The 13,492-nt window shown below is 52.6% G+C and overlaps 1 protein-coding gene across 17 annotated transcripts in view; it reads right to left on the bottom strand.

Moving 5' to 3' along the window:
• Positions 1–250: 250 nt before the first annotated feature.
• Mcf2l (MCF.2 cell line derived transforming sequence like) overlaps positions 251–13,492 on the bottom strand; it is a 156,766-nt gene continuing 143,524 nt past the window's right edge. For 8 of the 17 annotated variants that reach the window (XM_031339091.1, XM_031339093.1, XM_031339095.1 and 5 more), the window contains 14 exons: positions 11,583–11,675; positions 11,405–11,497; positions 10,566–10,691; positions 9,508–9,729; positions 9,282–9,374; positions 8,186–8,264; positions 7,982–8,048; positions 7,394–7,509; positions 7,035–7,127; positions 6,171–6,245; positions 3,552–3,673; positions 2,849–2,961; positions 2,009–2,112; positions 251–1,869 (listed from right to left, as the gene is read on the bottom strand). In XM_031339091.1, the coding sequence (XP_031194951.1) occupies positions 1,784–1,869; positions 2,009–2,112; positions 2,849–2,961; positions 3,552–3,673; positions 6,171–6,245; positions 7,035–7,127; positions 7,394–7,509; positions 7,982–8,048; positions 8,186–8,264; positions 9,282–9,374; positions 9,508–9,729; positions 10,566–10,691; positions 11,405–11,497; positions 11,583–11,675 (1,482 nt within the window). In that variant the 3' untranslated portion in view covers positions 251–1,783. Of the gene's footprint in view, positions 2,113–2,848; positions 2,962–3,551; positions 3,674–6,170; positions 6,246–7,034; positions 7,128–7,393; positions 7,510–7,981; positions 8,049–8,185; positions 8,265–9,281; positions 9,375–9,507; positions 9,730–10,565; positions 10,692–11,404; positions 11,498–11,582; positions 11,676–13,492 lie in introns of all 17 variants that reach the window. The other 9 variants (XM_031339107.1, XM_031339108.1, XM_031339094.1 and 6 more) reach the window with 8 other exon arrangements.

Raw genomic sequence — 13,492 nt, 5'->3', positions numbered from 1 at the left:
TCTCACTGTGTGTAGCTCTTGTTGGCCTGGAACTCTCTATGTAGACCAGGCTGGCCTTAAACTCAAAGAGATCTACCTGCCTCTGCCTTCTGAGTGTTAGGATTAAAGGCGTGAGCCACTATGCCTGTCCATAACATGACATTTTAAAGTGTCCTTTTGAGGATGAGTTCCTAAAAGAGGGTGGCCTTTTAAAAACAGGCTGGGCAAATATATGCCATGGCTCTTTCACATCACACATGCACCAGAAGTGCTATGGAGTCTTTGCACGTTTTTTATTTTATTACCATTCTCTGAAGGTGTAGCCAGTAATGGCTTTGCAGGCCATAGGGCAGGGGAGGAGGACATACAGTGGTGAACGAGCCTCGGTGGCCTCCCATGGCAGCAGGATGAGGAGACAGGGAGGGACCGTAAAGTGACACATGTTCAGCAGCGTGAGACCATAAATACATCCTTTACACCAAGATCATATGTACACACGTGAACATATATACACACATATAAAAATATCTGCCCTACTAGGCACAGAGAGTTTTCAAAGAACAGAATTTGTTTCTGAAACGCATGAAAAAGAGGAAAAGAACAATTTGTGGCAGCTCTGCGGTGACTCGGGTGGAGGCTGTAGGTCCCCGGAGCTCAGCCGCAGCCCCTCCTGCTGCAGGGCAGAGGTGAGTGGGGCTGGGTGGAGGCTGCAGGTCCCCGGAGCTCAGCTGCAGCCCCTCCTGCTGTGGGGCAGAGGTGAGTGGGGCTGGGGAGGGGACATGGGGCCTGCCCTGACATGGAGAGGCAGCCAGTGCCTGAGTTGCTGAGGATGGCTGGCATCATGGAGTTATACACTTTCTTTAAAAATAATAAAAATATCCTAATTTAATGATGTTCATTTAAAAAACAGAGAGTCTCCTTTATATTGTAGAAAAGAAGGCTAATCTTTTAAATTATACTTTACATTTCTTGTGAAAATGAAACCTATGCAGATGCAAGACTCTCAGTGATCCCCAACTGCTTTTGGTGGAGGACACATCCTTGGTTCACCCGGTCTTCCTGCACCGTATTCCAGGGAGTGCCAGGTCTCAGGGAGAGTGCCCCAGAAACCAGTTAGCTGTACAAACAACGTGCTTTGATGTAAACCCCAGTAACAAAAAATAGTTTTATATCAAATACAGTATCAAATTGTCATTTCATGTAAACACAGTGTTTCTTGGTTAAAGAGTTGAGGCCAGAGTACCACGAAAAAATGGCCATGGGGTTAATCCCTGTTTAAAAAAAAAAAATCAAAAACTTATAAAAGACAAGAGTCCCTTGATCCCCTTCTTAGGCGGTTGGCAGCAAGCTGTCCACTCCTGCTAGCAGTGGCTTCCTCAGGATGATGGTCCTATAGAAAGCACCAGAGAGGCCAGGACACCTTGGAGAGGCTGCATAGCAGGGGCTGTTGGCTGTCTCCCACCTTTCTGCACTGGGGTCTCCTACCCCACAGCCCCGCCTCTGTCCACTCTGGAATCTCTGAAGCTTTGGTGGTGAACTGTTGTCTCCTGGCTTCTGCCCATGCAGCGGAGCCCTGGTTCTGAGGCCCCAGTGTCTTCTGCAGCCCATGGTTGGCAGGGTCCTCCGGTTCCGAGGCCCCAGTGTCCTCTGCAGCCCATGGTTGGCAGGGCCCTCCTGTTTCCAGACATCTTGGAGCACCATCCCTCCCAAACTAAGCAAGCCCAAGCAAAAAGAAAAAACTTAGAGATTTGCATGCTGGTCTACTGCACGGTGGCCTTGAGCGCCTACCACAGAGGCCTGGCCACTATCCCTGGAGCTCGGAGAAGGGAGCAGGGTAGCCCTCGCTGCAGCTGGAGGAGTTGCTCAGCACGGCTGACCCTGGGCTGGAGTCTGCGGGAAACCAGTGGAGACAGGCTTCGGCTCTGGCCCTTTTCTCTGCACACCTAGAAACCCCTCTGCTTTTAAACAGGTTCTGGGCTGAGGATCTTGGCAGGCTCAGGGCACAGCTGGTGTGCACAGTGGGTCTTACCTGAGCTGCTCAGACACTGGGCTGAGCTGGATTTGCCCAGGAGGGTGGATAGGTTGCTGGCTGGCACCCATCCCTCCTTGCTGCTGGTCAGGTCCCGAACATACCTGAAAGAAGTCAGTGGCTGTAATGTTCCACATGCCTACAGTCTGTCACTGGGTGTCTTTGAGGTGGGCAAATGGATGCCTCTGAGGTAGGAACATACAGACGCATGTCTGAGGTTGGAATACACAGGTCATCTCTGAGATGAGAACACACAGATCACATTTGAGGTAGGAATCACGCAGTCATGTTTAAGGTGGGATCATACAGGGACATGTCTGAGGTGGGAATCACACATGGTCATGTTTGAGGTGAGATCACACAGGGCCATGTCTGAGGTGGGAATCACACATGGTCATGTCTGAGGTGGGAATCACACATGGTCATGTCTGAGGTGGGAATCACTCAGGGTCATGTTTGAGGTGGGATCACACAGGGACATGTTTGTGGCAGGAACACACAGATCATGTCTGAGGTGGGAACTCATAGGTCATATCTGAGGTCGAATTATACATGGTCATGTCTGCAGTAGGAGAACACAGGTCATTCATGTCTGAGGTAGGATCACATAGGTACATGTTTGAGGTAGGAACACACAGATCATGTCTGAGGTAGGAATACACAGGTAATATCTGAGGTGGGAATCACACAGGGACATGTTTGTGGTAGGAACACATAGGTCATATTTGAGGTGAAATCATACATGGTCGTGTCTGGGGTAGGAACACACAGGTCATTGATGTCTGAGGTGGAATTGTCTGAGAGACATGTCTGAGGTAGAAGAGCCGACTGCCATCTTACCAGAGGCCCTCAGCGCCTTCTTCCACTACCTCCACCATATCCCCACTCCTCATGGCAAGAGTGTCGGGGCCCCCCTTCTCATCGTCCATCACCACTGTGTATTTACCCGGAACCTGAGGGTGGCAAGAGATAGGGCTGAGCTTTCATCCTGTTGGCACTCCCTCCCTCCCAGTGCCAGCTGCCCCTACAACACACCTAACCTCTATCTCTGTGTAGCACCAGCACACATATATAGCAGCAGTGCCTACATTAGAACTAGCAAGGGAAAGACCAGTGCAGTGTTGGGGTTCTGCCATTTGTGGAGGTTTTGGTGAGATTTCCGGTGACTCCTGGTGTTGGGGAGATGGTACCACTCATATTGTGGCCATGTTAAAAAATAAAAATGGGTATACTAGTGTGTCCGCATCACTGCCTCTCTTGATGGACTGAGCATCCTGAGTTCCAAGCCAGTATGGGTATAGCTTTATGAAAGCTTGGCTAGAACATTCTACCAATGTGAGGTATGCGTAAGTATGGGCTGTCCCCTTAAGAAGGGGTAAACCATGCCTGAGATCTAGCAGAGGTACGGGCACACGGTGCCATGGGACTGTGGGTAGTTATCTAAGTTCACGAACAATGGCTGTAAAGGAGGGCCCAGGCCAGGGTGCATGCTCACTAGACACAGGACCCCTCCCTGGGACACCCACAGGGAGGCCATGATTACCAGCTTCTTAGGGCCCACTCCCCCATCTTCCTCAGCATCAGATGAATTGATGAGCTCCTCAGCACTGGACCAGCCTCCGTCCTCCTCAGGGGCTTCCAGTGAGTGGGATGTTCTGCTCCAGCCTAGAAGAAACAGCGTCCCGTGAGGTATGTATACCCGCCCCCCACACACGTGCACACGTGCGCACACACACACACACACACACACACACACACACACACACGCACACACATGCACACAGTGCAGTCACCATTACCCAGTGATTCCATATGAGGTCCACAGACCCCTTGGAACGTGCATCTGTGGGACTCTGAACTGAAGCCTACTATCTTCCTCCGTTCATTGAACTTTGTGGCATGTGTCAGCTATTGGTTGTTGGAATCGCCTGCTTAGACTCCCTCCCCACTGGTTCCCATACTGTTATAAAATGCTGGGTCCATTCTGCTGTCACTACACAGCACAGGGAGATGCAGTGTGAGAGTGTCATGTCTATTTTGTCTATTTGCTGGCCACTCTAAAGGGCAAGATGAGGCCCGTAACTTTCCTGGATATCTCTACCTTCTCCAGGCCCCTGGCCCTACCAAACCCACCTACTTATGCCCTACAGCAAGCCCCACAAAGGGGAGCTGCCTTCAGATAAAACTCTGATGGTCAATACCTACTTGGCTGCCAGGAAAAACAATTTCCAGCAAGAATGACCAAATAAATCCCTGACCTGCGAACTACATAAGTTAATGACCAGGAATATGTCAAGCCATGTATGGGCAGCCTGGCAATGATACAGCCCCAGTCCTGCCTTCTAGAAAATCCACTGCATTGGCCAGTGGTTCCCCAAATGTCCTACTGCTTCATTCTTGTTTATCTTGATGTATGGTCCAAAGGCTTGCCATAGTGTTTCCCATATTGCAGAGGCAGAGATGATACATTCCTACTGAGTAAATTCTTCAGACATGAATAGGTTAGAGCAACCACCCTGCCCTACCTGGTACTGAATACTGGATGGCACTGGAGTATAGCAAGGAAGGCCAGCTTGCTTGCTGAAACTGAGGCTACAAGTACCTGACGTCCTACAGCTAGGAGCTGTGCAGTGTGGGTCTTCCTTGTAAGAGGGTGCGGGGGTGTGATGGAATTACACAAGAGCCCCCATGAAATCAGGGTAACAAAGAGGCTGTTAGCCTGAAGCCACTCCATGGCTGAGCATGCCCAGAGTCAATGACGAAAACCTCCTGATTTGGGATACTGGGAAGCCCCTGTCTCCCTAGGAAACAACTAGGCCTAGACACCTCCCAGCTCTCAGTCATGCAGGCTCAGAGCCAGCCACCACGGCGGAAACAGGTGGAGCCCCTCTGTCCACCTCCCTGAGGCCAGACTTCAGAGCCTGGGGACAGCTGTGTCTTTGGTCCTGGGAAGTATCACATCAGGCTTGCAGGTAAGTTAAGAACTGAGTTCTAGAGGCGTCCAGCTGCAGACATCTCCCTTCTTGCTCCAAGCACACATGCAGGCAGCCTGACTCAGTTGCCTTCTTCCCTCTCCAACTACACTTGTTTTACTACAAGCTCACACCGGAGCAGAAGGACGGCTAGAGCAGAGGAACACTTCTAAGTACACAATGTTCCGTCATCAGAGCCCACACAGCAGGTCACAAACTGTATAGAAACCATTGCCTTCCTTAACGTGTCTATGACACACTGCAATCAGCTCAAGCTTTGGCAGCTGCCACACGTGAAGTGTCTGTGACCAGATCAGCATCAGGTCACGATGCTGTCAGTAGCTGTTGGACACTCTCTTAACAGGGAGCCCGACATGCTGGCCTGGCAGTTTCCAGGGAGCAGATGTGAGACAAGTGCATGAAAGGATTGGCAAGTATTGATGACCGCAGATTAGGCGGCATCACTCTCTTTGGAGGATGCTGGGAGACTGCATGAGAATGCTAGACTCTCTACATCCTCTCTCTGTCTCTCTCTCTTCCTCCCTCTCTCAGGCATGGCCTGCATCTACACCCACTTCTGTAGAAGGCAGTGCATGGTGGAAGGCAGGAAGGATGGGAAGACTAAGCTGGAATGAGGTTTGAACAGCATTTGGCACAGCAGTTGGGTAGTTAGGGCTTGGAGCATCGTTTGGGGGTAGAATGAGTCTGGCAGCATGCTGAGGAGGTTCCTAAGAACCCCCTCCTGGAATCTGAGATCCCTGGGGGAGAATGGAGGACTTGGGAAAAGGACACAGAAACTCAAGGCCCAGAGTGGCTGACTCCAGTGGTCCATGCGAGTGACCACCTGCCTGGAGCAAAGTATTGTTTCTACCCAGAAGGACTGGGCTGGCTGGTGACTCAGGGGAGGGTGCTGGTACTGTGACCTTTGAACAGGGCACCTGCAGCCTGCACCAGCACTGAGTGATAACCCTCAGTGAAAAGCTGGTCAGCCAAGCAGGGCCTGGGCCTGTGGTGCCAATCGTAGGCCAAGCAGCCAGCAGGAATGTGGCATCTGTTACTGTCACTAGGCTTCAAGCTGTGAGCCATCCATTACTACTGCTCCTGGCTTGTCTGACCGACTCCCCTTCATCCCAGGTGCCCTGCACAGCCAGACAGCATGCCGGGCTGGGGTTCAGGGGCTGCGGCGCTACCTCGCAAACCAAAGGGAGTCGGGTCGCTCTTTACTTCATGCCGCTTAGCTTTTTTGTCAGGACTGGTCGGAGAGGCTGCAGGAAGAGGAAGAGGCAAAAATACAACAGCAGAGAGAAAGCTGGAGAATTGTCAAGTGACGGAGGAGGCAGGGGAAAGGTTCGCGAGATGAAATGGCTGAGGGGTCGGACAGGGAAGGGGAGAGGCCCGGAGAGCGAAGGTGGTGGATGGTGGCCTTAGCCGTCAGTCATCCTCTTAGGGGCTGCCCTCAGCTCTGCTTTAGAAAGAATGCAGCAACAGAACAAGCTTCTTCTGTCCAAGTTTGAAGCCAGGTAAGAATCATAAATTGGGCAACACTTTACTTCTTTGGACCCATGCCTGCCACTTGGGAAGAGCTGGAGTATTGGGAGGGAGTCCTGTGCAGAACCAACACATTCCACGGCTTTGGTCACTGAAGAGCATCCCCAGGTGACCTAACTATTGCAGCTCTCAGTTAAAAGACGACTTTGCCACTGTTCACTGGCCAACACCCTAGGAGACACCCGACCATGGCAATCAGCACTCAAGGGTCACAGCGGCAAGAAAGGCACAGGCCGGGAGAGCTTGATAGGAAAATGTGAGGTGAGGTGGGGGTGGGGGGATGGCAGAAGACTCCAGGCTGGGAAGGGGTTAACAGCAGTTCTGAGGAGGCTGCACTCCCTGTATCCAAAAGGCACCCCTAAAAGATAACGTCAGGCATTTGTATCTACATAGCGTTGTCGCGCACAAATGACAGGGCGGGAGATGGGCTCGTGTGGCTGCGTGTGGCACTAGGGGTCGCCACAGGAAGATGGTGCGGAAGGCAGTGGGGGGCACTGCCTCTTTACCTTTCTGACCTTTGAGGTTAGCCAAGCCCTGCAGAGTGAAGCGCTTTCTGGAAAGCGCAGAGCTTTCAGAGGTAGAACTAGGGACGGCATCGTCTAGGAGGGAGGAGAGACAGAGCATAGAGATAGCATCCGGGAGGGAGGACGGCAGGGTGCAAGGGGCTATGGCCCCATGCTCAGGCAGGTGGGCAGAGAGCAGTTGAACATGCTGGGGTGCACCAGGCGGAGGCACCTGGTGACCACGAATGAGGGGTCTCCTACTGTGTGACCGGTGTGCTGAAGGGCTCCTGGGTTCTCCCATGCTGGCTGACGGCCACTCCAGGAACAGTGCCCGAATGGCTCACACTGCAGTCGACACTCACCTTTGCCCTTCTCAGGAGGCTTCGGCAATGACGAGCTCACGTAGCCTTCCAGGCTGAGCGGCTCTGTCTTCCGATCTTCGAGCTTCTTGATATTTCTTGTGTTTCCTTTTGTGGGACTGAAGGCATCAGCGACCCATAAAGAAAGAAACAGTATGTTGGTCAGTGACTGAGGACCACAGGCATCAACACATCTTAGTATCTAGACTATCCTCTCGGTGTCTCATTCAAGTTGGTGACCAGCTGTCACCTGGTTGGACCATTGGCATGCTGAGGTAATCCACGAATAGGAAGCTGTGAAGCAGGGGACTTGAAAAGGAAGTTAGGGCTGGGGACAACACTCTCAGGCCTGATATTCAGGCCTAAGCCACTGGCACTAAATCTCCAGGTGACATGGGAGGGCCTTGTGCAACCTCATCCCAGTGACACAGTAAACTGCGGCGTTCACAGGACTGCTGCTCTTCTCCTTAGGTTTTACTCTGCAGCTTTAGTAGATCCTTTCGCCTCACTGTCCTGTGTGCTGGGATTCTAGGCATGCCCAGGGAGAAGCTCTGCTTCCTAGGCACCCGACTGACACCTGGGCAAGCTCACCTGGTGCTGGATGGTGTGGGCAAAGGAAGGCTGTGGGACTGCTCCAGGGCTCGGTGCTGGCTGGCTTCTGTGGGCGGGGAGGGAGCAAGGGACACACACCAATTATCAGTGGGAACCGAGCGTCGCTGCACTCACAGACTAAAGGCTCTTGAACTGTTGACAAAGGCACATGAGAAAACACACAGAAGCCACAGGCAGCCTCACCCCGGCAGGCCTGCAGCTGGCTCGTCAGCAGCTTCCGGATCTCATTCACCCACGCTGCTTTAATCTCGGGAGTTGGCGCCTGTCCCAAAAGAGAGATGGGAGCCAGTGCTCAGAGAAACATAATGCAGTTTCTACCAGACACTCTCAAGGACAATCCGAGGAACCAAGGGACCCCGTGTATGGAACACGAGCAGGTGTGGGAATGTCCCTTTGGGGGTCTCCCTGCAGCACAGGACTGGCTGCAGAAGGCCATGGGTTTGTGCAGGAGTCCAGGGCACAGCAGAGACATCCAGTTACTAGCAGGGAGGTCATCTCTTCTGCAGATGCTGGTGTGCTGGGCTAGTGGCATGGCCTGCAGGACGGGTCTCCTGGAAGTGTCCTCTATTTAAACTTGTTTTAGGTGATAGGTACAATAGTGGGTCTCAGACTCACACAGGCAGCCATATGGGTATGACCAGGCTGAGAGTGCCACCTATGGCCAGGACTGTTTTCCTGTGTTAGTAAAGTGGTCTGAAGTCTGGCTTGAATACTACTGCCAGGACAGCTGCTGGGCCCAGACCTTGATTCAGATCCATGTGGCCTGCTGGGCTGGGTATAAAATGGGAAGGCACACTAGAGCTGCCATGTTACTGTGGCCGCTGTGTGCTGGCCAGTAGTCAACTTCCCTTGTGATTCTGAGGGAAAGTTAAAGGCACAGCCATGTTGGGCTAGGACCTTCATGGAGTACTAGGTTGTTGACAGTTCTCATGGAGAGGATGCGACCCCCTGAGCCTATATCATAGCTCTGCCCTCTCTCCCATGGGCCAATAAGGACAGGGGTGCCATACATTCTACCAGATAGCCAGGCTGTGTGGACAAAGTTCTCCAGGGCTATTGAGAGGTATGGGAGATAGAGGCATTTCTGGAAGCACCCTTCTAGTACCCTAGCTGAAGTTGTTCCCAATTTCTATCCTGTGCCTAGCTCATCCTGCTTCTGAGGGGATGCACCCCATGAAGATTGTTGGCCTGGTTCTCACTGGAAGTCTCTCACTGGCCACCCTGAAGAGGCCCAAGGGCGCCTTGACACCTGGTTTGCAGGGCAGGTGTGTGGCCGTACCTGGATGATGTAAACCTCCTCCCTTGCGTTGTACCAGATCTCAAACTTCTTGGTGTCACCCTTCACATTCTCTGTGATGCCAACAGCTGTCATCTGGCAGGGGTAGGGATGGACAAGAATCAGCATGCATCTCATCCAGAGATGGTGGAAGCTGATGGAGCCTTTGGGAGCAGGCTAAGGGCTAAGGATGGTGGGACCCCCTCCCAGCGCTGTTCCAGTCACTCACATTCAAGGACTGCTTGTAGCTGTAGGAAGGAGCCTTCTCATACCCCTCCCCGTTCTCCTCCCTCTTCTTGCAGAAAAGGATAGCTTTCTCGTGTAGAAACAGGTGCCGCTGCATGGGCTTGAACCTGGCTAGCTCCTTCACTTTGGTGTGGCCCTTCTTGTGGTCTGTCCACACGCTGAAGGAGCCCTGCATCAGCAGCTTCCCCAGGTCGCCAAGGTTTCCCTGGAACACAGGACACAGGTGAGGCATGCAAGGTAGGTGAACTCGGGCGGGCCAGTGTCCCGTGCACACCGGAAAGGCTGCACACTGTAGGGTTCTCCTTGCAGCCCATCCCAGAGGGTGAATTTGGGGAGGTGGAAGAAGACGGGACAGTTGCTGCAGGGGCTGGGGCTAAGAGGAGGCATAGCATAGTGGAGCCATGAGACACTACTGTGGTGGAGAAGGGACGGCACTCGGAACCCTAACGCACGGCAGGCCTCAGCTAACCACATGTCCCCACAGCCCAGTCAGGTGTATCAGTTGTGTCACGAAGGCAGAAGCAGGGGTGGGGCTTATGGGATCTGAGCTCTACACTCAACTTTCTAAAACTTTTTAAAAAAATAAATACAATCTAGTCATTAAAAAAAAAAACAGAAAAGGAATGCTAAATGGACGTCTAGAGAAGCAAAACCCTTCTGTGTGGACTTGAGGTGGGTCAATACAGAAAAATTTAGCCCAGGCAGCCACCTGTCACCAGCCATTGGACCACGCACCTCATCACAGAAAACAGACGGTCCCAGAGCTGTCCAAGAAGTAGGCAGGAGGGAGAGGTTTCGAGGGTACCCTTGGAGAGGCCTCGCCCTCCTAGGGGAACAGTCTTCGTCTGCGCCACATGTGGGCATGCTCCTGACTCAGAACCTGGGGCTGCCCTAGGCTCTGGGCCACATGTGTTCACTCAAGACTCAGAGATCTTGGAAGCATTGATAGGATTTCCCTATCTAACCGCTCATGAGACAACGACCAAGATAGGACAAAGGCCACTGTGTCCTCAGTCCCTCAGGGCCACCATGGGGCCTTACGTCATAGCCAGTGATGGCGATGAGGTGCATGGAGTCGTTCACCGCCTTGAGGATGCCCAGGATGGAGCTCAGCGCCTCCTGCAGGTCCTCTGCCCCTTCACAGTGCTTGCTATACTTCAGCATTTCCTGAGGGGGGATGTGAGAGGATGCACTTGGATACCAAGCTCTTCTCTCTTCTCCTCTATGAGCAGCTGGCTGTCCTACAGATTCAGACTCCAGGCAAGGCCTGAAGATGGAGTCCCTGGAAGCCCCGTGTGGCCCTCGGACAGACACCAACACACCAACCACCAGATTCCTGCTGCCTGTCAGGAAGCCACTTTACACCCTCCCAGAAGCGGGGATGACAGATGGACAGCTGGGGTCTGCGGAGCATGAGCTACCTGGCTGGAAAGGTGCACCCTTGCCTCTTGCTGGCATCCATGGCCCTGCTAAATGCACAGGGATACAAACCCTTTCCTGTCCTGCCACACTGAGCTAACTCTAAGCCAGAGACCCCTCACTCTCCACTGTGCTAGGGACCAACAGGGCAGACAGGGCTCAGCTCTCACCATGGAGAGGCCATAGGCCATCAGCATAGACTCCTAGTATAGCTGGCCATGGGCAGGTACCTGGTACTCTACAATGTTTAGCACATAGTGGGCCTACACAAACGGTTCAATGAACCAGGGCCACAGGAAATGGCTCATAGAGTTCTCTTGGGCCTAGGGTCAAGGCTTCTGTGAGCCCTGTAGACACCTGGCCAGTAGGCAGGTGTGGCTGACCCAGAGCAGCAGTCCTGGGGGCTCACCTTGAGCGACGGCCCTGGGGGCTCACCTTGAGCGGCGGCCCTGGGGGCTTACCTTGAGTAGCAGCTGGTACTTGGTTATCCTCTGCACAGGTTTCAGGAGGTAGGAGTCCAGGCTCAGCTTGTGGTCCAGCTTCTTCTGGCACTCCTGCAACCACCAAACACTTGATCATGCAAGGCCAAGGCTCTGTCCAAGACCATGAGGAAGAAAATACTAGTGGAGGAGTACCAACCTGGAAGAAGGGGCAGTCAGAGCACTGTCTCCACAGGCTCTCGGAGCGCGGCTTATTCTGACAGTACTTCTCATAGATCTGGAACTCCTCCATCTGCAGCAGGAGGGGACAGGAGGGGACAAAGGGCACAGGCTACTTTCCAGTCCCACTGGACAGCCTCTGACCCCTGCTGCTCTCAGGCCAACTCCCCCAGTCAGTTCACCAACATCGGAGTCTCATACTCTAACCCCCTTGCCGCTTACCAATCACAGCTCAGAGAGGTGGAGAAAGCTCTGCCAAGAGGTGGTTGGCATACAATCTGTTTTATTTATCTAAAATTCCAGGGTGCTATCAGGAAGTCTTGCAAATTACATAGGTTATTTTGTAGAATACATATCACCAAAACTGAAAAGATTGCTCAGTGGTTAAAAGCACTGGCTGCTCTTGCAGAGGACATAGTTTTGGTCCCCAGCATCAACATGGCAGCTCACAACTGTTGGCACTCCAGTTAAAGAGAATACAGCATCCTCTTCTGGCTTCTGTACACACACACACACACACACACACACAGTATACATGCATACATTCATTCAGGCACTCATATATGCATATTAAATATAAACCTGAATATTTTGTAAAATCAAATTGCCCCTGGGTGTTCAGGGGGTGCAGAAGGCCATGGGTGTGGCTAGGTCTAGAATGGAGTGTTGGCGGGGGCGGAGGGGATTGCAGATGATCTGGAGGTGCAACAGACTCTGGGTCTTTAATGGATATAGGGTACATATGGCTATAGATCACAGAAGTTCCTGAGGGTATGGATGGATCTAAAATGTAGGGGCTCTAGAATAAAAACTGTGTGGGGATACAGTTTAAGACATATTTTGGAGGCTGGAGAAGTGGCTCAGCAGTTAAGAGCACTCTCTGCTCTTCCAGAGGTCCTGAGTTCAATTCCCAGCAACCACTATCTGTAATGGATCCATACCCTCTTCTGGTGTGTCTAAAGACAGCTACTGTGTACTCATAGAAATAAAATAAATCTTTTGTTTTGTTTTGTTTTTCAAGACAGGGTTTCTCTGTGTAGCCCTGGCTGTCCTGGAACTCACTCTGTAGACCAGGCTGGCCTCAAACTCAGAGATCCGCCTGCCTCTGCCTCCCAAGTGCTGGGATTAAAGGCGTGTGCCACCACTGCCTGGCCACAGCTGTGATTCTTAAGAGGAGAAGATGGATGTAGAGAGAGCCTAGTGTTTTTTCTGGTCCAGCTAGCGAGGCTTAGGCTACAACAAACCAAACCACAAGGAAAGTGAGGCCACACCAGGCCTCAGGAACGATGACTCCAGTACTCCCAAACCTTGTGCCTGATGGTTTTGCTCTTTTTTGGAAGTAGTCATTAGCCTTAAAAGCAAGATCCTACTTCCCCCTCTTGTCCCACTGCACTGGAGATGCTGTGCTGTCTGGGTTCAGCTGCAGTGGGAACCGAAGACATCAGTGGTTAGCAGCCTTGGTGAGGCAGGCAAGCCGCCACACATGGCGTGTGATAGGGAGGCTCCAGGGGCCATCACATACTTAGTGATGGCCATTCAGGGCTCCTCAAAGGCGCCCCAGAGACGCACCGCCTGTGAGACACACCGCCTGTGAGACGTGATGCCTATGAGACACGCTGCCTGTGAGACACACTGTCTGTGAGACACACTGCCTGTGAGACACACTGCCTGTGAGACACACTGCCTGTGAGACACGCTGCCTGTGAGACGCGCTGCCTGTGAGACACGCTGCCTGTGAGACACACTGCCTGTGAGACACGCTGCCTGTGAGACACGCTGCCTATGAGACGTGCTGCCTGTGAGACATGCTGCCTGTGAGACGTGCTGCCTGTGAGACGTGCTGCCTGTGAGACGTGCTGCCTGTGAGACACGCTGCCTGTGAGACACGCT

This window comes from Mastomys coucha, unplaced genomic scaffold (assembly GCF_008632895.1).
Source record: "Mastomys coucha isolate ucsf_1 unplaced genomic scaffold, UCSF_Mcou_1 pScaffold22, whole genome shotgun sequence".
In the NCBI taxonomy this organism is placed as follows: Eukaryota; Metazoa; Chordata; class Mammalia; order Rodentia; family Muridae; genus Mastomys; species Mastomys coucha.
Note: the sequence above shows the minus strand (reverse complement) of the source record. Positions and strands in the feature narration are given on the sequence as shown.